This window comes from Xenopus laevis, chromosome 7L (genome assembly GCF_017654675.1).
Source record: "Xenopus laevis strain J_2021 chromosome 7L, Xenopus_laevis_v10.1, whole genome shotgun sequence".
Taxonomy (NCBI): Eukaryota; Metazoa; Chordata; class Amphibia; order Anura; family Pipidae; genus Xenopus; species Xenopus laevis.
This window is the reverse complement of record NC_054383.1, coordinates 105,613,565-105,640,283: the sequence shown is the minus strand read 5'-3', so window position 1 is coordinate 105,640,283 and position 26,719 is coordinate 105,613,565. Positions and strand designations below refer to the sequence as shown.

The 26,719-nt window shown below is 39.3% G+C and overlaps 1 protein-coding gene across 11 annotated transcripts in view; it reads right to left on the bottom strand.

Moving 5' to 3' along the window:
* LOC108696619 (calmodulin-binding transcription activator 1) overlaps nucleotides 1-26,719 on the bottom strand; it is a 1,211,516-nt gene that overhangs the window by 174,470 nt on the left and 1,010,327 nt on the right. For 10 of the 11 annotated variants that reach the window (XM_041569427.1, XM_041569428.1, XM_041569425.1 and 7 more), the window contains exons 7-8: nucleotides 14,543-14,683; nucleotides 5,905-7,751 (exon numbers count right to left, since the gene is read on the bottom strand). In XM_041569427.1, the coding sequence (XP_041425361.1) occupies nucleotides 5,905-7,751; nucleotides 14,543-14,683 (1,988 nt within the window). The remainder of the gene's footprint in view (nucleotides 1-5,904; nucleotides 7,752-14,542; nucleotides 14,684-26,719) is intronic. The other variant, XM_041569432.1, reaches the window with a different exon arrangement.

Genomic DNA, 26,719 nt, shown 5'->3' with positions numbered 1-26,719 from the left:
CTAGAACTTAGTTTACAGGTAGATCTAGTACAAGGTACTTTTTTATTACTACAGAGATAAAGGAAAAAAAAGAAAAAAAAGAATGCAAGTGTTTCCCCCCCATGATTCCAGAGTAATTGTGGGTGTGCTCTGAATTGTATCCTCGCCAAGTGTCAAAATGAATGCAATTATGCAAATTGTGTCTAGCATTTTCAGCTTGATTGTTATGTCAGTTGTGGAGTGCGTTTTTAGAACAGTGTTTCTGATTCACAAGGTGCAAGTCTAACATGCCTATTGAAGTAACATGCTCTGGCAACCCTGGGGCTACCAACAAGTCCAGGGTGGCAGATGCTTCAGAGTGCTCAGTTGCCCACCATTCATCAGAATAAGCAGGATGGGAACATTGGAAACCATATAGAAGTGCAGGAGTAGGTTTGAACCTTAATAAATTCCTTTAATATACGTGCTCCATGATTGTAAACAACCCCTAAGGTTTCAGGCCTCCATGGGTCCTACTTTATGTGATCAGTGTTGGACAACAGAAATGGAAAGCTGTTTGAATGAGTGATTGGACATTTTATTGTTGAAAGTTCCCCAGAATACTACAATAATCTATAATAACAGTAGTATATTACATACAGCAGTGCTGTACCATGACGCAGTTTTCTAAAGTACTAGAATATTTCCACAATATCCAGGGCTGGATTTAGAGAAGACGGAGCTCTGTACAATGCAAGCAAACTTGGGGTTCCCAAATGAAAGCAGAGATGTTCAACTGGTGTCATTTCAATGGTTTAGGAACTACAAATGTTGTTGGATGTTAGGGGTTGTAGTTTAATATGCCTTATTAGATTGCTAATTACTAATTACTAATTACTAAAATTAATTCATATTTTCTGTTGCTGCTGGCATTGGCACTGTACACAAACACACGCACACTATATATATCTACAGGCACCTCTTCATACAGTTTTCTGACTGTATTACTGGGAACAAGGTCATTTGAGAATAAAATAATTGGTTTATTCTCCCATTTAAACATTGTTTCGCTATCTCTAACTAGGAGGTACATTAATGGACTGGCTCCTAAACTTTATTTTGCTTCTCCATTAAATCGCTATGTTACATCTCCTGTCCTCAGATGGTCTCTTTAATCTTTTAATCCACTGGGGTTCAGCGACATTTCAGGGAGCCTTCCATCACTTAAATTAGCTTACACTGTAGGGTCCGACACACAAAGGCAACAGTGAATTTAATCGCTCCCAGAGCCCACACAGCGGCTGTTCAAGAGCTAATGATGATATTATGTAGCCCAACAATTCCTCATAAATGAGTAGGTGGGTGGTATGAGTTAAAGTGTGCACCTCTGCCTGTAAATATCTTTGTGCTGTGTAGATATGCCAGTGTACATCAGTAAATAAGCTAAACTGGTCTTCAAACTGAGCCCCATAGTTTAGAACCACTAAGATAATATTAAGGGATATAAGGGCACGAATAAGAGCAGCTACAAACCCAGTAACGTAACTGGAGGGGGGCGGGCCCTGGTGCGGGATGTGCCGCCGGGCCCCTGCCCCCCTCGGTACCAGATTGTTGTTACCCGAAATCGGCCGGTGCGGCCGGAAATCAGCAGTGCGTGAGCTGCTGGGGGGCCCTGAGGGGGTGCGAACCCTGGCCCAATTGCACCCCCTGCTCCCCCGGTAGTTCCGCCACTGTACAAACCCATTAAACTGGTATAGGTCTGTAGGGGACTGATAAATGTATTCCCCATTTATTTTGTATTGCCATAAGGTTTGGCCACCACAGGGGCCCTTAGCCTAATGGTGGGAAAAATTCTTCCCTTATTGGGTCATTGCATGACCCCTAGCTATAACAATTTTGGCTTCTAGGTTGCACTGGGTAATACTATATAATGAATGTGCCATGCAGTCTCAGGACTTTTTGGGCAGAGGCTTTTCTAAGTGGATTGGAGTCACCTGTGGAGTCATCATTAGTGTAGGACTAGTAAGGGGTAGTTAGATCCTCTAGTAGAGAAAGCCAGATTAGGGCTACCTATATTGGAAAAAAATACCACTTACCTATTCGGGGAAAATATACCATTGTTTTTATTATCTTTATGTTAACACTATATTTTCATATTGAGATGGGTATGTCTATCCAGGACACAATGAATAATGGACTATCACATCTCTAAAAAGATGAAGCAATGGACTTTAATGGACTTAAGGTGCCCATACACTGAGAGATCCGCTCGTTTGGCGATGTTGTCAAACGAGCGGATCTCTCCCCGATATTCCCACCTTGAGGTGGGCAATATCGGGCTGATCCGATCGTGGGCCCTAGGGCCCAATGATTGGATCCTAACAAATAGCAATGGGCGGTCGGATCGTGGGACCGCATGAACGAATAGATGCGGCCGCAATCCGACGGGATTTTTTGTCCCATCCGATCGAGATCTGGCCGACTTTCGGCCAGATCTCGATCGATGAAGCCCGTTGGGGGGCCCCATACACGGGCCAATAAGCTGCCGACACGGTCTGTCGGCAGCTTTTATCGGCCCGTGTACGGCCACCTTAAGAGACTGTTGCATACAATTGGACTCATCACACTATACTATTTGATTTATGTGTGATAAGGGGGTGGGTTCTGGTGTGGTACACTTCCATTCAAAGAGGGTTACATAGTTTGTACATTGTATCATCAGACACGCTTGAGAAAGGGCAAGAGTAAGCCTGAAACATTGCCTGGTTGTTTGATCTAATAAGTTCAAGGTGCTGCAGCTGCATTTTTTTCCTGTATGTCTATGGAGACCCCTGGCAAAGGTTTCTGGACTGCTTTGCAACCAACCTACAAGGTTAAATAAGGTGGTTGAAGCACACACAATATTGTCTATTTAGGGCTACCTATATTATCAGTTCTTGGCTCCACGAGGAGTTTTAGAAGGAAAAGTTCCCAAGGGCATTGTTGCCTAGTCAGGGAACCAGCGACAGTTTAGCTTGAAAAAGGGCCAAGTGAGGCCTGAAACGTTGCGGTAATGCCCTATAAGTGTGCAATAAAGGCATTTTTATCATAACAAGACATTGTGGTGCTGTTCATACCGAATCTCTAAAGAATATAGCGAGGCCTAGTTATCACAATTCAAATTTTAGAGTTTCTTTTTGAAATTCAAATGAACTTTCAAATTTTAACAAATGAATGTCTGCTCATTTTTTTTTTAAAAAAAATTTGAAACTTGATCAAATAAAACTGTGAATGAAACTCATATGCATTATATTCATATGAAATGTAAGATTTTCCCAAAATCAGTATATCATAAATAATGTACAGTGCCCCCTGTATAAAATATAAGGATATTGTAAGTCATAGAGGAGTTTCATGACTCTATCAAGGCTGAAGGCCAAGTGCCACCATGGAACTATGGAACTCCAAGGGGACTTTTAATATTTTTATATTTTATCATAACAAAGGCTACATTATCATCATCATCATCATTTATTTATATAGCGCCGACAAGTGCTTTTCCTTAGTTATAACAAGCAGGGAATAAATGGTGGAAAACAAACAAGGGTTACAGAGTACAATAGGATTAGAGGGCCCTACAAATTAAAGTTTACAAAGTAAAGGTTAGGGTACAATTGAGACGTTGGGATTTTAGAAACAATTTTGTGATTTTTGATACAGCAATGATTGATCAAGACAGGGAGTTCCAGAGAAAAGCAGAAGCCTTGTAGACGAGAATGGCCAGAGGTGAAGAGAGGAGAAGCGAGGTGAAGATCAGAAGCAGAACAAAGGTTTCGTGAAGGAGTGTATTTGGAAGGTCAAAGATGAAATTTAGGGAGGGGCTTCATTATTTAGGGCCTTAAAAGATATTAAAAGTGAGTGTTATTAATTTGAATTGGATTCTAGAGGAGATTGGGAGCCAGTGAAAGGACATGCATATGGGAGCAGCTGACGTTAAGCGGCGAGATAGATAAATGAGTCTAGCAGCAGCAATTAGAACAGATTGGAGTTGTGAAAGGTGACTTGTTGGAATACCTGCAAGAAGTAGGTTGCAGTAATCAAGGCGGGAGATGATGATCGACTGACTCAGTGTTTTAGTTGAGTCTGAACTGAGATATGGGCGTATTCAGTCAAAGTTGCGCAGTTGAATATAAGATTTTGCAAGTGTTTGAATGTGTCGTGAAAAAGACAGATGTGCGTCTAGGATAACTCCTAGGTAGCGTGCCTGTGTGGTGGAATGAAAGGTGGTGTTGTTTACTGAAATATAATGAGTTCTGTTTTTGAGAGGTTCAGTTTCATGTGGCGCTGTGACATCCAGGAGGAGACAGCAGAGAGAAAATCTGTTCCTTGGGAAAGGACAGAAGGAGAGAGGTCAGGAGTAGACAAGTAGAGTTGGGTGTCATCAGCATAAAGGTGATAGTGAAGTCCAAATGACTTAATAAGTTTTCCTAGCGAAGTTGTATAGAGCGAGAACAGCAGAGGGCCTAGAACAGAGCCTTGAGGAACTCCGACAGAGAGAGGGAATGTAGTATAAATAGAGTTAGAGAAGGCAACTTTAAAGGAACAGTCAGACAGATAAGATGTAAACCATGCAAGAGCAGTGTCACGAATGCCAGCTGAGTATAAAATGACTAGGAGGAGTGTGTGGTCAACTGTGTCAAAGGCTGCAGAGAGATCTAGAAGGATGAATATGGAATAGTGACCTTTAGACTTTGCCAGTAGAAAATCATTGTTTACTTTGGTTAGTGCAGTTTCAGTTGAGTGTGATGGGTGGAAGCCAGATTGCAGGGGGTCGAGAATGGAGTTGTGAGCGAGATGCTGGATCAGGCATTTGTAAATAAGCCTTTCTAGTAATTTGGATGTGAATGGAAGAAGGGAAACCAGACGATAGTTAGCGGGAGAGCTGGGATCAAGGGAAGGTTTTTTGAGGATAGGAGTGATTAGTGCTTGTTTGTATAAGGATGGAAAAGTACCAGTAGAGAGTGAAAGATTAAATAGGTGCGTAAGTGCAGGAGAGCGTGTATCAGAGATTGGATAGAGGAGGTGAGAGGGTATGGGGTCAAGGGAACAGGTTGTGGGTTTTGAGCAGACTAGACGTTTGTTAACTTTTTCTAGTGTTGCAGGGGTGAAGGAGTTCAAAGTGGATGTGAGTGGACTGCACGTTAGTCTGAGATTGTTGTCAGATGGTATGCTCAGCCTAATGAGATCGATTTTTTCATTAAAGAATGAGTGAGTTTAATGTGGCAAACAGTCGCTGTGGTTTAGAGGACAGAGTGGAGATTAAAGAAGAGAAGTATTGTTCTTTAGCTAATGATAGAGCTCGATTGTAGCAGGAGAGCATGGATTTGTAGTGGATGAAGTCAGGATCAGTTTGTAACTTTCTCCACCATCACTCAGCTGATCTACTGCATCTTCTGAGGTACCGGGTTATACCAGTGTGCCAGGGTTGGGGTTTAGCTGGTCGGCTGTGACGGTAGAAGGTGCAAGGGAGTCAAGAGCTATTGGGCATCGTTGTAGAGAGAAGCTGCCATATTTGGACAGGAAAGATTGTTAATATGAGAGATGGGTTGTGCTGATATTGTTGATAATTGTTGTGGATCGAAGGCGTTAAGGTTTCTGTATGTGTGGGTAGAGAGAGATGGTTGTGATAGTGCAGGTGAAAGTGTTAGATCGGGTCAGATAGGGGGTAAGGTTGGATGGGCGGCACGAGTGGCAGAATATAAGATCAAGAGCATGACCCTCGATGTGGGTAGGTGAGTCGGTCCACTGAGAGAGACCAAATGAAGTTGTTAGCGAGAGGAGTTTATTTTTTATTATTATTATACACATATTTCAATTAGCCATGCAACAGAAATTTCATTTCACTAAGCACAAATAATATATATATATATATCTGATAATAGATATGTTGACATGAACAACTCTCACCTCAGGGTAAGACCACTCCGGGGAGTAATCTGTCACCATGAACAAACGCCCACTCTGTTGCAGCATTCCCAGGGTGCTTTGTGCTGCTGAAACCACCTCCGCCACATGCATATAAGCCATTGTAGTTACCCCAGTGTCAGCACTGCTGAGTTGCATACTTGCTTGTTGAGGGCTACAGCAGGGTATGCACATTTCAGCATGAGAGTAAGCAGGCCTGTTACCATCTTCTGACTGAGGTAACACATTATTGTCTCCTGCCACAAGCTGATGTCCATAGATTGTGTTACCCCCACCTTCTACAGATATGAAATCGTTAATAAGGTCTGAGAACTGGTTGCTGAAGGAGATATCAAAATGGTCTAAATTGAGCTCCATGTTGGAAGAGTTACTTATAGTCTGATGTGCAACAGGATAGAGACCTTGAACCATGTTTCCCTGCAGAATAGGCAAACTGCCACCATTCCTCATACCAGCATTGTTATCAGACTGCATATAGTGCTCTGCACTGCAGGCTTGAAGGTCAGCTGGCTTAAGCAAATTGCCATTTCCCTCAGTCTGCTGGGATGTCTCCATAGGAACCTCTTCAGCAGTCATTGCCTGATAGTTTGCCTGAAATTGCATCAGCTGGAGAGAAGATGTTGATTCTATCCTAGCTTGGTCTATAGTACCATTGCAGTTGCTTGCTGTCTGGGAAGATGCTTCTGTTTTAACATTTGGAATTCCTAGGGTGTTGACATAAGCGCTGTTTGTGTCATTTAGATTATTGTGGGGGTTTTGTTCCAGTGGAATAGGTTTGCTGGCATCTTGTAAAAAGAAGCTTGGGGAAGGTGTCTGATGAACGTGAGGACTCTGCACTGCCTGGTTGAAGCTGGTTGTATAGTCCTTGTTGGAATCAATGGCACTAAAATCCATCTGCTCTAAAGTTGTACTTGGACTAAGGCCTCCTCCAGATGGGAGCAAACTAGAACCTGGAGTCAAGGTAAGTGTGTTTGATGAGGTGGATGGGTAACTTTCCTTCGATAGCTGCTGTTCAAAGCTTGTGTCCTCTGTTTTAATTTCTTTTGCTAAAGCTGCATTGAAACTGAAACTGCGGTCTGTGCTTGATGATCTTCTCATGTTGGTACAAATGTTGTCTTCTTTGAGGCCGCCTCCACCATAGGTTTGCCCTTGTTTTGGGTTGTTGAGGAAACAGTCAGGATCAAAATTCATAGTGGTTTCAGGTATCTTTCGATTGCTATCAAGAGTGGTGGATAGCACAAGCTCTTCAGCAACATTAGCAGACAGCATCGATAAGCTATCAGAGCTCCCTGTTGTAGGGAAGGCAAACTTGTGACCATCTGAACTTACAGCCAGTACTAGTCCCTGGGTAGATGTATCTGAGGACAAAAGATGTTGATTGGGACCAGTGTTTGGAGACATTGAATACACTGCTTCATTCGTAACTTCAGACATAAACACGGTGGCATTCTGAGACAGACTACCCATCACTGATGCAACAGCCATGCTAGAGACACCAGTAACTGCAGGACTATCAGCCATGTCTGGATCACTATTTAGGCCACTGCTGATGGAGACAGGAGAGTTCTGGGTTGTGTCAGGAACTTCTACTTGATTTGTTGAAGAAACCTCAGTGCTGTTTTGATGAAGCAGTACAGGTTTGGCCATTTTGCCATTTCTCTTCTCACGACTTGATGACTTTCCATGACTGTGTTCATTCTTGCCTTCAGAAACATCATTGTTTTGTACCTCTGAATGAGCACTGTAACCACCTGTTCTTGGTTCGACCTTTGGTGAGATGATGCGATGTTTGGCACTGTTACATTTGTGGTGCACACTGCTACCTGCACCTGTAGGAATCAAACAAAAATACGAAATAAGTGAAGATAAACATTTTATATTCTATTCTGCTAAAACTGCAGAATTTTATTTCTATCTAATTATCTTGCTGCTTGGTAGTCTGTGTACAGATGGAGAAAAAAGCTGACTAACACCGCAGAACTCTTTCTCTACCAAATAACATTTTGTGGTATTGTTTGCATTTCATTTGCTGTCTATTTCTATGTCTCGAAAGGTTAATTCCATGCCACTCATTTACACAACAGAACAGAGAATAAAGGTTAAGGAAGGAGGTCACTGTTGGCCTGTTCTTCATAACATTCATCACAACAATGCAAATTTTACCTGACTTATTCCCAAATAGATATTGCTTGTTCCCAAGCTTTGACAATTAAGCAGACGTTAGTACACAATCCCTTCTGTGTACCATATTTGCACAAAGCTTTGGAACAAGCCTCACTTTTTCTTCTGAGATAGGTGGCTATTTACTTTTAGCTTTTCCTTGCTTTCACTGAATTGAACTGTCATGCCAGGACCTTAATTAGTCTATAATATTTAACTAATAAAAATATATTAATGAAATGATGAAAATGACTTTATTACTTTATATAGACCTTATTTCTCACTTTACTGCTCCAACTCAAGTCCCCACAGTGTGCTTGCTCCTTTGTTTGTAATGTTTTTATCTTCTTATAATACAGTTCAAACATTCTAATATTATTTCAACTTTTAAAACATTCCATTGCTTTATATTTTATTATAATTGCCTGTAGTTTTAGCTGTCGTTATTATCTGAAGATCCTATGCAGCCTTGAACTCATTTGCCCTCTATGTTGGTCAGTTAAAATATTCACATAATATTCAGGACCATAGGGCTATGCAGTTAGGCAGCATAATGAACAAATAACTACCATTTATAATAAATATATTATACAGTATATGCAAAGTTAAAATGTTTTCTGTTGGTCAATTAAAAGATCTAATAATGTTCAGTACTGTTCCTGGGACAGAATAGACAGTACAATGTACAAATGGTATTTAAGAACCTTAGTACACATTGGTATCTTTCATTTTAAAGATTTACAACACTTTATTGAGCCAGGCAAAGGGATTTACAAAGCCAACAAGTTTTTTTATAGACAGATTAATTTCTCACCCGGTGTTAACATTGTGTTTTAACATACAGCATTTTAAAATGGATTATCGAATTGACAGAAACATAATTTAAGTCACAGAGCTTCTAAGTCTGTTGATTTTCCAAAATAATTCTAATGGTGTGTTTATAGTTTAATCGTAATTGTAACACAGGGCTTGAGAGCAGTGGAATTTGAGACCACTAGCTGAAATTTAAGCCAAATAAAGCCTTTATATTTGTGCAAATAGTTAAAGGGAGTAGATCCTTAAAAGCAAGAGGGTACTAAAGAAGTACAGTAGGAACAACATGTGCCAATTTTAAAGGACATGGTAAATATATTGTAAAATATAAATACACTGCAGGGTCAACAACACAAATATATATTAGGGTTTAAGAAGGCCCTGCTCATTTGAATACATAGTTTTGAATCAACGAAAACCCTAGGGTATGGATTTGGCACAGTGGGCAAGGTAATTGGGTTGTTTACCCTGCATGACTGCTTCTATGTATAATCCATAATCAAATTGCCTCAAACTGAATTTAAGAAAAAACAACTGATGAAAAATCACAAGTATAGGATGCATATAGAATATGTAGAATATGAAAAATCAAGAGTATAGTGTAAGAGTATTATCATGACATCCAGATAACCCAACATAATATGCCTGGGTTTTCTGGAGATGGAGATGTACAATATATTCATTATACAGTAGAACTGTCAGCCGAAAGAAGTCTTTAACCCTACAGAGAACAACAAAATGGCGTTGGAATCAGAAAACTTTACCAGCCAGAAAAAAAGTATTATAATAATAATACTCATGATAATAAAATACAAATATGTCAGTCCTTGTTATCTGAAATTGGGGCAATAGCTCAAACCATATTATTCAGCATGGTCTTTTTAAGAATAATAGAAAGCAAAGTCCAAACACTGGGGCGATTGGCCATGTTTTTTTAAAATCCATATTGTAGCCCATGGATTTTCAGCAGCATTGCGGTTCACCAGCACAGGAAAACATTTTGCAGCCCCAACATCCAGTCAGAGCTAAAAATAGCATGTGGGTGCAGGACCCCCTTTAAAGAGATACTGACACCAGAAATTGAATCTTTTTTTTTTTTTTTACATCTGACATAAAATTGGCTTTGCATGCTTCTGTAATTCTTTAATTCTTTAATTTTGCCATAAAGTACGTTCAATATGATCTAAAGGTAACTTTTAATGTACATTCATATTTTAAAAAGTAGTTGTTAGTGTCAGTATCACTTTAAGATTATGCATTTTCTAAGAAGCTTTGAAATATGTTAAAAACAATCCTGTATTAGCTATTCAGCTATAGCTATCAAATGAATGTTCAATCCCAAATTCGGATTCCAGGAGTATCTAGAAGAGCAAACATGAAATCTCATCCTTAGGGCAGAGACATGCCGGAAGATTCAGGGAGATTCGCCCAGCAACTAATCGCCTCTTCTTCGGACAACTAATCTCCCTGAAAAGCCTTCCCGCCGACTAGAATCTAGGATGTCACTAGGATTGCTTTGTTTACCAAAGTTGCCCAAAGTTTCCTCGTCAGGCAATTTTGGGCGACTTCGGAAAACATAGCGCTCCGAGTGCCATCCCGCCAGCGATTTAGACTCTAGCTGGCGGGAAGGCCTTTCGGGGAGATTAGTTGCCAAAAGAAGAGGTGATTCGTCGCCGGGCGACTAAATCTCCCCGAATCTTCCCATGTGTCTCTGCCCTAACTGATCTTAAGGTAGGACTCTCCAGTTGCTGATTGAGGCCCCCTGGAAGGGCCTGTAAAATACTATGGGGACCATCATCTTAAGACCACAGTGGCAGGCCCGGATTGGCAATCTGTGGGTTCTGGCAAATGCCAGAGGGGTTGCTGTAAGTTCCCCTAGACAGTCACTATTTAATGGGCTGGTGGGGGACTGCTTGGGCCTCTGTGTAAATGCCAGGGCCTATTTTGATTCCCAGTCCGGACCTGCACAGTGGTACACACTGCAAGTAATCAGTAAAGAGGAATATGCTGCTAAATACTACACGAGTATTGGTGGCACAAGTTGAATGGAGTTTAAATGGATTCTCCATTGTAAGCTTTAATATGGAACAGTTCCCGATACTCACTTGGGGAATTATAAATCTCACATACAGTTTGCACCAGATCTAAAACGCTATAGCAACCAATCAGATTTTTGATTTCCAAAAGGTGACCAGGAAATGCTACCTGCTGATATGTGCACACAATTCCATTTGTATTGTATGTAGTGTACAGATATATACACTTCCACCAATCTACAATGAATTTTTGTCTTATGTTTAAAATCTGCAAGCATATGAACAGTTTTTGCATAAATGCAAACAAGACCAGCAATATACCCCAGAAATGAATATATGTCTAAAGGAAAAGTCATTATTTCTGTTCTGTCCGTGTACCAGTAATATTGGCCACCCCCAATAAAAATAGGCTTGCGATAAATATGAAATATTGAAATAGTAAAAAAACCAAGCCATTAAATTGCAGAAATAATCCCTAACGGAGGTCTGAAGCACTAGCAAACCAGGAAAATACACGGTTTCTCCTTCATCATTATATCGCTCTTTTTCTTTATAATGCAGAAGGTGATGGATTTTATTCTGAGCTTGTTTCAAAATATTTGTAAAAATAGTCAGGTGCAGTTCTGTGTACATACTATCAGAAATGCTTCTTGATAAATGTCACCCAGTTCTGGTGCATGGAATCGTTACAGCTAATGACTAGAATCATGGATTCACCTTTAGGAAAAACAAGCGCTCCGTCTTCTATTCTTAGAATTAATGACAAAGCTGTTGTGTACAATATCACAAAAATATCCAGCACCAAAATATCCAGTACAAAATACAGAAGTCAGATTTCCTAACTCTTTAGCAGTTTAAACCCCTTATTTAAATGAATTGTGTGACATCCAATTGTAAAAGCCGATAATGCATTAAAATTTGAGCCTTCTCCTTTATCCTTAGTTCTGTGATTAGTTCTAATGAACTAGGGAAGCCCTATAAAGGTTTATTCTTTACTTATATAAAAATTAAGCTGTCATGGAGCTGTTTACTAAAAGAGATGCTATTACATGTAATAGTATCATGGGTCATCTAATAAAGAATAGCATGTTGCCTGACTAAAGTAACCCATAGCAACCAATTAGCAGAAAGCATTTACTGGTTTCCTGTTTAAAAGCAAACATCTTATTGTTGCTATCGGTCTGGGCAAATGTAGTGCCTTTTATTACATATGGGGGCTAGTTCCATATAGAATGTCAGTCTAATGTTGGCCATATAACTGCAGCTCTTTAATTATTTGATAGAATGTTTCAGGCCTCAGGCATGACATTCCCTCTATTATATTATATTATATTATATTATACAGGAATGCGATCCATTATCTGGAAACGCATTATCCAGAAAGCTCTGAATTACAGGAAGGCCATCTCCAATGGACTCTATTTTAATCAAATAATTCAGATTTTTATTTAAATCTAATATTATGATTTTCCTTTTCTCTGTAATAATAAAACAGTACCTTGTTCTTGATATAATATATAATTAAGATATAATTAATCCTTATTGGAGACAACAACGGTTTGGTTTTATGTAATGTTTAAATGATTTTTAGCAGATTTAAGGTATGGAGATCCAAATTACTGAAAGGTCCCTTATTAGGAAAACCCCAGGTCCCAAGCTTTCTGGATAATAGATCCTATACCTGTAGCATATATTTTATCCTACTCTGGCAAGCATATGGATTTTCTCTCCATATACAGGTATGACATCTTTTATATGGACTTTTACTACAGTATGAAAAAAATGTGAATTATTTGCTTAAAATTTATTCTATAGCAGGTGGGTCTGCCATAATGTGAAGCTTTTTGGATATTAGGTTTCTGGAGACGGGACCCATACTTTTTGTCAGATTTTTGGCACAGGGTCAACCTGTGCTTTTGCAATCTTTCCTTTAAAGCAGTACTGGCAGGTATGATCTGTTAATTGACCTTAATCCTATAGTTAGTGATGGGCAAATTTGGCCCGTTTTGCTTTGCCACGAAAATGGGCAAAAAATTAGCGAAACGTGATATTTGATGCACATTAATGCTCAAAAGTATCAACTGAATTACTGACCAGAAGATTGTGTGTGTTTTTTTTGCCCCAGTGAGCCCTGCAAAAGTCCTAATACTACCTAGAGCCATAGTCATAAATAAGAACCACGTGCAATTTAACTTCTCAGTGTAATAACTGCCTGATCAATAGTAATGGGCAAATAAATTTGTCAGAGATGAATTCGATGTGAATTTCCATGTTTTGCTGTAAGCAAATTAATTTGCAAAACTGCAAAAATTAGACGTGTCCCAAAAAAATTGACTCCCATTGACTAATGTAAAATTGACACGAGTCAAAATTATTTTGACTTCCATTGACTTCAATGCATTTCACAAATTGGTATTCTGTAACTGGTTTTCATTTTGTATTATTTGTCAGTTTTGAGTTGAGTTAGCTTTTTATTCAGCAGCTCTCCAATTTGCAATTTCAGCCATCTGGTTGCTAGGGTCCAAATTACCCTAGCAACCATGCATTGATTTGAATAAGAGTTTGGAATATGAACAGGAGAGGCCTGAAGAGAAAGATGAGTAATAAAAAGTAGCAATAACAATACACTGTTATTGTAGCCTTCAGAGCATTTGTTTTTTAGATGGGGTCAGTGACCCCCGTTTGAAAGCTGGAAAGAGTCAGAAAAAGGCAAATAATTCAAAAACTATAAAAAATAAATAATGAAGACCATTTAAAAGGTTGCTTTTAACTGGCTATTCTATAACATACTACAGGTATGGGACCTGTTATCCAGAATGCTCGGGACCCGGGGCTTTCCAGATAACGGATCTTTCCGTAATTTGGATCTTCCTACGTTATCTCTACTAGAAAATCATGTAAACATTAACCCAATAGGCTGGTTTTGCTTCCAATAAGGATGAAGTATAGAGAAAAGGGAAGACATTTTTAAAAATTTGAATTATTTGGATAAAATGGAGTCTATGGGAGATGGCCTTTCCATAATTTGGAACTTTCTGGATAACGGGTTTCCGAATAACAGATCCCATACCTGTACAGGTTGACCTAAAATGTGAACCACCCCTTTAAAAGAAAAACATTTTTGTTTTTCTGGAAGATACCTTTATGGGACAATCACATGCTCTAAATTCTTTAAGACTGCACAAGCAATATCACAACATGCTATCTTTAAGTGAGACAAACTTGCACATAGTCTGTGTATTTTCTCTGTATTATCTCTTTTGCTATATAGTTTCCCTTTAAGCAGTTACAGGGCTGCAAGAAGATACTGGGAGTTGTAGTTCTACCCCAACTGGGGGGGATAAAGGTTGCATGTCCCTGAGCGACTATTCTTCAAATCTATACCAGTCTTTGTGCGTGGTAATTGCCAACGTGTAGGCTTTTTCCCCAGCTTTGTATTACAGAGGAAGATTACTTGCAAATGAGTGAAACTGCGCACAATTGTCCCTATTCCGGCACTTTAGGCCATATTTGTGAGGCAAATAATTACTCATAAAATTATTGAGAATCAGTGGGTGAATAAATAGACAATTTTATTTCTGTGACCCCTTAGGTTCAGTCTCTATATTTACCTAAGTTGCCAGTGCAGAGACAGTTGTGCGTCCGAGGCTGTGGTTTGGTCTGATGACTGTCGAGTATCTGCTGAACAAGCTGCTCCACAGAAAACCCTGAACTGCTGTTCCCATTGTTGCATGTCCATTTAATACCATGAACTGTGGAGAGAATAGCGGAGGCCAGGTCAGAAACAAGTTTTTTTATCCACACTAAACGGGTGTAACATATAATGAAAAACAAAGGAATGCCAAATGGAGAGAGCTGTGTTTCAGCTTGACCCTCCATATCACTCATGGGATGTACAGGATAAATATTAGGGTACAACAGCGAAAGCGCTTGCCCTGGGCCCCCAACATTTATTAGGGATTTAAAGCAGAAAATTACTTTGACTTTGAGGTCAGCAGCTATTAAACTACTGGTATGGGACCTGTTATCCAGAATGCTTGGAACTTGGGGTTTTCCAGATTAGGGATCTTTCCGTAATTTGGATCTCCATACCTTAAAGGGGATGTAAAAGGAAAAAAACAAAATCCAATTTTTACTATCTTTAACGAAAAATAAATCAGTCTCCAATGTACTTACGATTAAAAAATGTCTACCGTTTTTAGAAGGAAAACTGATTGTTTGCTTGCTCTGACTATTGAGGATAGGAAACTTCAGACAGTCCCTAACTGTTCTGCAGGGAAACAATCATACTTTCAAACAGCAGGGGGGAGGCCCCCCCACCTTACTTCCCAGAACTCGAGCAGCATTATTTATTTCCCTGTAGAGCAGCCGGCGAGGCGACCGTGTAGAAATTTGTATTCGTAGACCCAGAGCAGTCTGCATATTCTGATTATTGATCAGTCTTGCTGTATCAGCTTCTATGGCAGAAATTATGTGACTTCTGCTGCCTTGATAATTAATGACGATCCCTAAAGGTGGCCATAGACGCAAAGATCTGCTCGTTTGGCTACATCGCCAAATGAGCTGATCTTTCCCCGATATGCACGGACGAAAAATGTTGGGACTCTCCACACACGGTCCGTCTATGGCCACCTTAAGCTTTACCTCCCAACTAAAGCCCAGACCACACTGAGCATGTGCGTAGTCTTAGTCTTGCAAAGATGTTTAACAAAGTTACAAGATGGTGACCCCCTGCGGCCAACTTTGAAAGCATAAATCATTTGTTTGATTAGGCTTCTGGTGCAGTAAGTTCATGTTTATATTTAGTACGAAAAAATAATTTACACATTAATTAAACCTGTTTTGCATCCATGTTTTGGACATGTTCATGTTTGTATCTTCTTTAACAAATCAGCTACTGAATCTCTCTTTTTTCTTTGTACATACAGAAAACCCACAGACTGTAACTATTTATAGTTGTTCTTAATAAAAGCTGCTTTTTGTGATCCTTCCATGAAGTGATGAATTCAAGTTCCAAGTGCAAATAGGCCATGTTTATATCGAGTGAAAGTTTTTTTTAAACACTTGTTAAATAAGATACTTTGTTTTTTTTCTCTAAGTTTTAGTTTGTGGGTAATATTTCATTATGCCCTTTTGCTGTTTCAGACGCACTCAGCTAGTATAGCGGATCTTCCCATTATGCTTTTGGTAAAGGAAGGTTAATGAATCATGAAACAGATAATTTATACCATAGTTATGTGATTTTTCAATGTCAAGTATTACTCTGAAGAAAATTGTACAAATTAATTTAAGATTAGGAGATAAACAGAATATTGTAGGCACCATGTGCATTCTTCTGAGAAGAGAACAAACACCCAACACTCTAAAGCAAGATCTTCCTTTACTACAGTATATGCAGTATAACACAAATAAAATTTTTAAAGAGGCAGCTTACCTTATTTTTTATAATTCTAGCATGATGTGGACATTGGTATGCTAAGACAATTTGCAATCGATTATACACTTTGCACTGTTTTCTTTTTTGCACCATTTAAAAAAAAACAAAAAAACAAAGCCTTCTGCGTTTAAGTTATGTGCATCCAAGTCTAAGATGGACAACAGACTCTTTGGGGTAGTTCTACTAACTGGTGAAAAGTCACCAGCGTCCACCTCGCACCCAACGCAACACTTCGCCAGGCGAAAATTCGCTCAGACAACGCTAATTCACTAAAATGCGGAGTTTCGTCCCGGGAGTTGAATGTTGGCGACTTTTCACTATCAGTACTTTGGTAATGGGAGCTTTTCAATGCAAAGATACACTAGCGTTCATTTCTACCTAGCGAAAATTCACTAGGGATCTTGTGCTCAGGTTAATTTGCATATTACGGGAAATTTTTAATTGTATGGACTTCTTTATGTTATAAGTTGCAGCAATACTTTACATTTACACTGTTTATTACACATGTCCAGGGAACCTTAGTAAAGACAATAGAGTTGTTATAATGCCCTACACATGAACACACTGTTTAGTTAATGTTCCATATGTTAGAAAATGTATGGGGAAAACTGGTTACAATAAAAGATTTTTTAAGGACTTTTGCAGCCTATCACTCTCAAAAAGGAAGAGTCGCCAGCGTTTTTTGAACTTTGCTGCACTTTCCACTCAGAATATGATGTAAGTAACAGAAGATTGAGGATGTTCTATACACTCCAGTGCACTTTACCTGGTTTGAGCTGGCAAAGGCAAGTCTGGCGAAAGAGGTAACGTTCAATAAAATCCAAATTCTAGTGAATTTGTGGATTAACGTCCATTCGCCAAGCGAATTGGAGCCTGGCAATAGAGTGGAAATGACCGCTAGTGCCTATCTCTTTCCATGCGAATTGGCGCCTACACCCCGTAATGAGTTGCCGATGTCCCTGCGGGCGGTAAAGATGGCGAATTGTCGATAGCGGCAGCCACTTCGCCCTTTAGTAAATCTACCCCCTTGAAGGAAAGTATGGGGTTGCTCACATTTTTAACATGGTACTGTTACCGCCAACCCAAAATGTTGAAACTCTTAACGGTATTGGCTAAATAAATGGGGTACATTCCTCTTGCAAACTATGTGTGGCATCTTACTTTTTGCAGGTCTTACAGCCCATAACAACCAAATAACAGATAGTATTTACAGGTCTAGTGTGTTAAAGGGCTGGTTCACCTTTAAGTTAACTTTTAGTATGTTCTAGAATGGTCAATTCTAAGTAACTTTTTAATTAAGCCTTAATTATTTATTTTCTTTAGTTTTTTTTTAATTATTTGCCTTTTTCTGACTCTTTCCAGTTTTCGAATTAGATCACTGACCCCATCTAAAAACAAATGCTCTGTAAGGCTAGAAATTTATTGTTTTTGCTGTTTTTTATCACTCATCTTTTTATTCACTCCTATCCATATTCCAATCTCTTATTCAAATCAATGCATGGTTGCTGGATTTGGATCCTAGCAACCAGATTGTTAAAAATGCAAACTGGCGAGTTGCTGAATAAAAAGCTAAATTACGCAAAAACCATAAATAATAAAAAATGAAAGCCAATTGCAAATTGCTTCAGAATATCACTCTCTACATCATACTAAAAGTTAACTCAAAGGTGAACAACCCCTTTAACGCAGATACCTAAGTGGTTTGTATGGGTTACTGGTTATGAACATAATAAAGTTATGTAATTACAGTGACCCTTGAGAATAAAAAATTTAATTCCCATCACAGATGTAAGAATATATTTTAATGTATAGTGAAGTTTTAAAGGGTCTGTTCACCAGTAAATTAAATTTTAGTGTGATGTAGACATTGATAGTCTACGACAATTTTCAGTCGGTCTTCTTTTTTTATTTTTATGGTGTTTCCAGTTGCTGTTGTTCAGTGGCTCTCCTGTTGTACTTCAGCAGCTATGTGATTGCTATGGTCTTATTTACTCTAGCAACCAGGCAGTGGTTTGAACGGGAGACAGAATTATGAATAGGAGAGGGCCTGCATAGAAGATCAGTAATCAAAAGTAACAACAGCAGTAAAATTGTTGCCTCGCAGAACAATAGTTTTTGACTGCTGGGGTCAGAGACCTCCATTTGAAAGCTGGAAAGAGTCAGAAGCAAATTATTTAACAACTATACAAAAGAAATAATGAAAACCAATTGCAATGTTGCTAGGAATAGGACATTCTATAACATACTAAAAGCTAACTTAAAGGTAAACCACCTTTAAGTCCCATGTGCTGATTCAACCATTGGTCAGAGCCCAACTTAGTTTATAACGCGTTCACCCCAAATGACATCTAATTGTGCTTAAAAATACGTTCAAGTGTATCTAGGGGGCACACATCGCACCAGCCAAGCGCAAATTTGCTACCACTATGCGAATTCACTAATATGCGAAGTTGCGCACTGGGCGCCAAACGCTGGCGACTTTTTGCTAGCGTTACTTCGGCAGTGCGAGCAATTCATAGCGAAGATGTGCTAGCATGCATTTGCGCCTAGCGAAAGTTCGATAGTGATCTTGCGCTTAGGTCAATTTGCATAGGGCAGGTAATATAAAGTTGTAAGGACGTCTTTATTATACGGTAAATGTTGCTGCAAATGCTTGAAGTTACCACATTTTTACACATGTCCAGGAACCTTAATAAAGACAAGAGAGTAATTATAATGCCCTACACATGAGCCCACTGTAAAATTAATGTTTAGTATGTTATAAAATGTGTGGAGAAAACCGGTTACCCAAAAGAGTAAGTTAGGACTTTACAGCCAATCCCGCTTAAAAAAAAGAAAAGTCGCCAGCGTTTTTTGAACTCTAATGCATTTTTGGCACACAGGATAAAATGTTAGTTCAGAAGATTGAGGAAGATTTTGCTTCTTTTTAGCACTTTGTCTGGTCTGATGTGGCGAAGTCAACTCTGGCGAAAGAGGTAACGTTCAGTATAATCCGCATTATAGTGAATTTGCGGAGTAACGATCGTTTACCAGAGTGAAAAGTCGCCTTGCGATAGAGGGCGAATGAATGTTAGCGACAGTCCTGCTCACTATCGAATTGGCGCCTAGTAAATTGGCGATGCCCCTGCGGGTGGCAACACTGGCGAAAAGTCGCTAGCGTTAGCCACTTTAGTAAATCTGCCCGTAGTAGTGCAAAGAGCATTAGGCGCATTGTTACCCTAAATGGCATTCGGCTAATCTTCACAGCCACTTTTCCAGGTTCACCAGGGTGCCAGCCTTTCAGTTTGGGGCCCACTGGTTTAGATGTATTATGTGAATCATGAAGTCTAATGGATAGGCAATCAGTCACAGCAAGATGAATAATTGAACACTATGAAGTTCCCAAGGATTTGAATTGCAATTCACTTGTCTGAACAGTAGCTGGAATGAGAGAACCATTCTGCTAATAGGAGGTCCAATGCGAACAATTTGTAACTTCAGTTCTGTATTTATCTGTCATTCAAGGTTACATTTCTGTCTATAGTTGTATGCTATTGCTTACACTCCCCCTTATGTTGTGAAGGTTATAAAATGAAAACCTACTGAAGGGTGACAGATTGCAAGCAGAAAATTTCTGGATGCTGAATGCAAATTGCCTACTGTCTTGGCACATCGAGTATGCAGATTGTTCCCCCCCCTAACTCCCCTTTAAAAATCTCCTATGACTCGATAAGTTGTTAGTACTGAATATCAAATACTATCAAGATGGCTTTTAACATGTCACGCTCTGCTTACCGACACATAATGAATCAGCAGGAATAGAGATTTCTAGAGGGAAAAAGTGCATTATTAAAGAAAGGTTAATAATAAAAAAAAAAAGAACCATGTTCCTTTTCTAAAGGGAAAGCCACTTTAAAAGTAGATTTAATTAAAGTTAAGGTCACAGCAGGGGCAAAAAAAAGCAAAAAGGACTAGATAAAAGGGATTTCCCGGTTTAAAGATTACACTGGTCTTTTGAAAGTAATGATTATTACACTTACAGATGTTTTTATTAAACCTAAGGCTCCTATGCAATGGGAAATACACTCGGTAATTCAAGTTTCATGTGAATTTTTTCTGTAGGTTAATGTCACGCGTCACATTCACCTATACCGCTCCGGACTGCGCAGCAGGTAGTCAAAGAAAAGCATCTGCAACTGCGCACAGCTAAAGGGGTGGAGTAAAAGATGCTTGCCATGAAAGTCAGTAGGACTCATGTTCCACTGCAGCCACAGCTGCGGCTGAGCAAAAATGGATGCAGTATTTGTACACAGTGACGCCATTTGTTTTGTATTTTTTGTACAAAGATGCTCCTTTCACTTTCATATATGGATAATCTGAAACTCCGCTGTTCCACATTGAGTACAAGTGTGTCTTATTGACTCATGGGAACCCTGGGGCTATCACCACCATCAAATTGGTGGTAATTCCTGAGCAGGGCCGGGCCAAGCCAACCGGGCACCCTAGATAGGGGTAGGTGAGAGCTGCATACGGGAGCGAATCCGAACTAGGAGGACACAGAAGAATCTTGAACAGGCACCTGCCAGCACCCCCACATCACTGAGCCCTAGGCAGATACCTCTTCTGCCTACCCTAAGTTGAGGCCTTGTTCCTGAGTTCCTAATGTGGACTGCGTGAATACGCACAGCAGACTTTCTCCTAAATAGCAAAGACATTGAGCACCAGAAATGACTCCATCCCAACCCTGCCCAATTTTCAGACCAACTGCATCCAACTCACTTCAAAACATGGTGCATTTTATACAAAGTCGCACATTGCACACTGTGGACTTTAACGTATATTTAATATATAACTAAGTGTGTGAGAACATGAAACGCTTAAGACTGTAATCTATGCTTGTACTTCAAATAAAGACCTTTACTACAACTGCCTGGATGGTTGCTCTTTGAGTGCCTACCCTACAAACAACACAAGTATTCTTATCCACCCTAAAAACCACAAATTATTATGTTAACCCTGCATTGCATACTTGGTCCTGCTGTTCTGTACTTTCTGCAGAAAATAGTGTTTTTTTGCCCTGAATATCCTGAGACTTTATGGGAGTTATAGAAAGCTTATAGAGAGAGAGAGATGCTTATGCTGAAATTCATGCAGAGCCCAGAGCTATTGGTTAGTAGCTGCATCCCAATTAATACCTGTTTCCTACTCTGCCAGGTGAATGATTATACTTGCCAGCCCACACAATTTGAGCATGAAAATTTCCTGCCAGCATTTCACCTTATGCCCCTCCTGCTCAACTACCATTACATTTTGGCCAGTCAAGCAGCAGCAGAGTTCTATGCAGAGCTCACCCATTCTTTTTCCATAATGATGCTATTAGGCAGCTCTAATCAATTTTAAAGGGCTTGGGTCCTCTGTGGCAGATCAGTACTGCCTGGACACATTAAGGAAAATAAGACAAGATGCTAGATTGTGCTCAGAAACAGAAAAACATACAACTGTGGATTTTATATATATATATATATATATATATATATGTGTGTGTGTGTGTGTGTGTGTGTTCACAAAGTGCACAAAATGTTCTTCACTTTCCTATTAGGAAGATCTGAAACGCCTGTTCCACATTGAGTACAATTTTTAAGGGCTTGGGTCATCTGTGGCAGATCAGTATATATGTGTGTGTGTGTTCACAAAGTACACAAAAATGTTCCTAGTGCTGCACATGGCACATTTTCATTATTTATGCTCTCTACTTAAACAGGCCAGGTAGTTATACAATTACGGTATGTAAGAGAGAGAGAGAGAGACAAGCAGCGTGGGAACAGCAGAAAAGAAAAACTTTGGTGTTGGTATTCTGCTTGTACAAGTGTACTCGTAGGCAATGGTTTCCATCCATTCATTTCTGCATTCTTCTTACTGGAATGTCTAGAGTTAATAGAGTGCTCATTGGCCATTTTTCAGTGATCTCACTGGCTTGTTTGCGGTTAAAAGAGTGCTTATTGGCCATTTCTACAATGATCATACTGGCAAGTCTGTGGTTAATATGCAGGTTATCCCTCTCCATAGTAACTATATTGGCTCCTCTGTGGTTAGGGTTGCTACCTTATTTTTTAAAAAAAAAAATTACCGGCCAGTGATGGGGGCGGTAACGCCGTGACATAAGAAGGGGGAGAGCCACGGGTAAATGGGCTGGCTGTGATGTAAAAAGGGGCGGAGCCACATGCGTTGTGGTGCGAAAGGGGGCAGGGCCCCATCGCGAGAGGGGCCAAAGACAAAGGAGAGGTAAGTTTCTGCGGGAGGACCAAGGGATTTTGTTATTGGTATTACAAATTACCGGCAGCTACATTGCCGGTAAATTTGTAATACCGGCCCCGGCCCTAGCAGGTATTTTACTGGCTAGGCCGGTAAAATACCGGCTGGGTGGCAACCCTATCTGTGGTTAATATATGCAGATTATCTATTTTCTGTAGCAGTTGTACTGACATATCTTGGGTTAATATGCCGATGGTCCAATTTGTGTAGGAAATGTTCAGGCACATATAGGGATAATATGCTAATTATTATATACTTTCTGTAACAATTTTACTGGCAAATCTCAGATTAACATGCAGATTGGCCATTTTACATAGTAATTAAACTGATGCAACTGGGTTTAAAGGACCAGTAACGCCAATTCTTTTTTTAAAAAAAAATTAGAACGGAAAAAAAACCACCAAGCCATATGTAACTTTAAAATGGCAAAATCTTTATTAAAAATTAGCTCCTCTTCAGAAAAGGTGACAGAGCGATGATCCATCGTGCGGCACTCGATTTCTCCTCCCTAGCTATCTCCTATAGAAGGCAGGGAGGAGAAATCTAGCACCTAGCATGATGGATCGTCGCCCTGTCGCCTTTTCTGAAGAGTAGCAAGCAGCGTTTCGGTAAGTTATTTTTTAATAAACACTTGACGATTTTAAAGTTACATATGTCTTGGTGTCTTTTTTACGTTCTATACAAACAAATCTTTTTTTAAAAAAAATTTACGTTACTGGTCCTTTAAAATGGCCATTATCTATTTTATTTAGTAATTATACTGGCTTTTCTGGGGTTAATATGCATGTTATCCAATTTTTGTATTAACTATACTGGCATGTCAGGAGTATGTTTTTATAAAATGTGTGTGGTTTTTAAGGGTAAGTACACAAAATGCACATAGCCAAAAACTTTCATAGCACTGCACACAGCAAATTTGAGTTATCATGAGTTATACTCTCTATTGTGAGTGAATGACAGTGGTCATTGCAAATAAATTAATTTCCTACACACTTGGCACCTAGTTATTGTATACAGGCTTAGGTTGATTTGCTTGATGACTTTACACCCCTGTGGACACCCATGATTCTACGTGCAATATTTCACAGCCCTGTAATATCCAGAAGTTAATGGGCCAATCATATGCAGCTAACAAGCTGTACCCACGTGCTCCTGGAGCTGGTCATTATGTATGTGGGAGCATGCTGCCCAACCACACCACATTGGTTCAAAAACACTGGGGATGCACTGGAGATACAATCATTTTTTAAATTTCCCATGCGCCAATACCCATTGCTCCGGTCCAGATGATAAAAATTTGCACGGATAAAGTGGAGGGGGCAGGGGCGACGAACGGCAGTGGGCCTAGGGGCGCCCACTATGTAAATCCGGCCCTGTTCAGAACCCATTATCCAGAAAGTTCTGTATTACTTGAAAGCCATCTCCCATAGAATTCATTTTAATCAAATAGGTCAAAATTTTAAAAATGGTCTCCTTTTTCTCTGTAATAAGAGATAAACAGTACCTTGTACTTGATCCCAACTAAAATATAATAAATCCTAGTTGTAGGCAAAACAGTCCTATTGGGTTTATTTAATGTTTTAATGATTTTTTAGTTAAGTTATGGAGACCCAAATTACAGAAAGACCCCTCATCCGGAAAACTCCAGGTCCTGAGCATGTTGGATAACAGGTAGTGATGGGTGAATCTGTGGCGTTTCGCTTCGACTAATAATTTGCGAATTTGCAGCGAAATTCACGTAACGGCGAAAAATTCGCAACGTGGCCCTCGTTTTTGACGACGATGTCCATTTTTTTGGGATTCCAGGGAATTTTCGCAGCGGTTTTGCCAATTTATTCGCCGGCGGCGAATCGCGAGGGTTTGCCGCAAATTCGCAGCTGGTGAATAAATTTGCCCATCACAAATAACAGGCCCTATACTTTTATGTAGTTGCAATTGCACTGCCCTAATTAGCCAAATAATGTACAGATTACCTACATATTTATTGTCCACTGATGACCTCCCCTTCTCAGTCCTAAACAACCTTCAATACTCAGATGGTATTAGAAACCAGTAGATCAGAACTATTGACCGAGGACACCACCTATGGGGCAATGGCCGTCAAATTGGTTAACTTTACCTCTTCCTAAGTGGCCAGATTTATTATTATATTATGTATAGATGTTTTATTTATTATAGTAGATCAGAGGTATAAGGAATTACCCCCTGGCCTGTGTTATTTGTGCCTTCTTTTGCTTTCACAAATCTATTATTTTCTCTAATGCCAATATGCCATTACTTGATACTGATGTAACATTATTATTATCAATACTATTATATTTTTTGAGATTCTTTTCCATGTGATTTGCCTGTATCTTGTTTTACAACTACATTATCTTCTTGCCTGCTTTAAAATGCACACCCCTAACCCCTAATAGAATCTTGGGGGCATCAGGCTAAATCTGCTCATTGTCAATACAGACTAAAATCTTAGCCAACAAATGTACAGTAGTTTGTAACACAACCGATTACTGCAGGAATCCCTTAGCATGAACGATGCACACAGTGCAGAACATTCTGGACAGCAACCATAATAAGTTGTTTAAATCTATTATTTTCATAGCTGTAGAAAGCTTCAAGTAGTCCATCCCTCTTTGCCGCATTCATATAAATACGGACATAATCTATGTACCAATTATTTCTTTTTAACTATCGGAAAGGCTCAAAAAAAAATTATGCCCATCAGTGAGAAATAAAACCACTAACAGATGTAAAACAGAAGCTTTTACATCATTCTGGACACTTCCATTTGTTGTATAAAAGCCATTGTTCATGCTGCGAATGAATGTGGTCAGACCTTATGCAAAGCAAATTCCTCTGGCGTTTTGTCAGCAGGCCAAAATCCTTTTCAGCTTTCCCTTGTTAGTTTCACTATACCATGCGCATGAAAGTTGTCATTCCAAGAACTGGATTTAGGATAATAAACCAGACATCTGTTGCATTCAAATATGTCTCCACTGTGGCAATATGTAAAGAATCCTAATTAAAACAGGTAAGGCTATGGTACACCCAGTGTTCAGCTGAAAGAATAATGGCATATATAACTAAATGTATCACGCAGGGAGATGGGGTTCTTTTTTTTTGGGGGTGCAATATTTTTACCTCTCCCCAAAGAAAAAAAAGACACATTTGGATTTACATTCACTTTTATACAGTTAGAAACCTATTTATCTGGGTTTAAAATTCACATATTGATCATGTTGGATTATAAATTGGTTTAACTTCATGTTATTTGCAGCATAAAGGCAATTCTAAAATAAATATATATATATGAAGCAAAGTCAGGTTTTATGTTTTCTAAGATAAACAAAGGCATGTACAGAATAGTGTTAACTAATTATATTTAGAAAATTTAGATGTTTACAACCAATTTAATTCCATCAATGTATTTAAATGACATACGCTTTATTTTATGAAATTGCATGGAATGAAAGTATATTATGATGACCTTTATAATAGCTTTACAGTGCCATAAGGTACGATGAGTAGTGATGGGCGAATTTATTCGCCAGGCTAGAATAAATTTGCGAAAACCACCGGGAAAATTTGTCAGCGTAAAAAAAAATGGACGCCGATGTCCATTTTTTTGGACGCCGGCGCATTTTCGCCATTTCGGCATCCAAAAAACGAATGGCAGCGTAAAAAACAAGACGCTGGCACAGTTTTGCGAATTTCGTGGGAAATTCGTGCATTTTTCGGCAAAGCGAAACGCCCCAAATTCGCCCATCGTTAACGATGAGGTGTTGTTGGGGGGGGTAAAACATTACTTTTAATATCCTTTTGAGAGTTAGCTGTTTACAGGCTTCTTCTTTAAAGTGCCAACATAACCCCTCCCCCCAAAGAGATGAAATTTGGGTTTATACACAATTAGAACTAGGCTTTGCCAAGGGACAGAGGCTAAAGCCACAAAACACAAGATAGCAAATACAATGATGTTTTTTTCTAGCTTTGAGTGATACGGTTCTTTCTTATTGAATGTGGTAGCATTGTAGTTTATTCAACACCATCTAAGCAAGGGAGT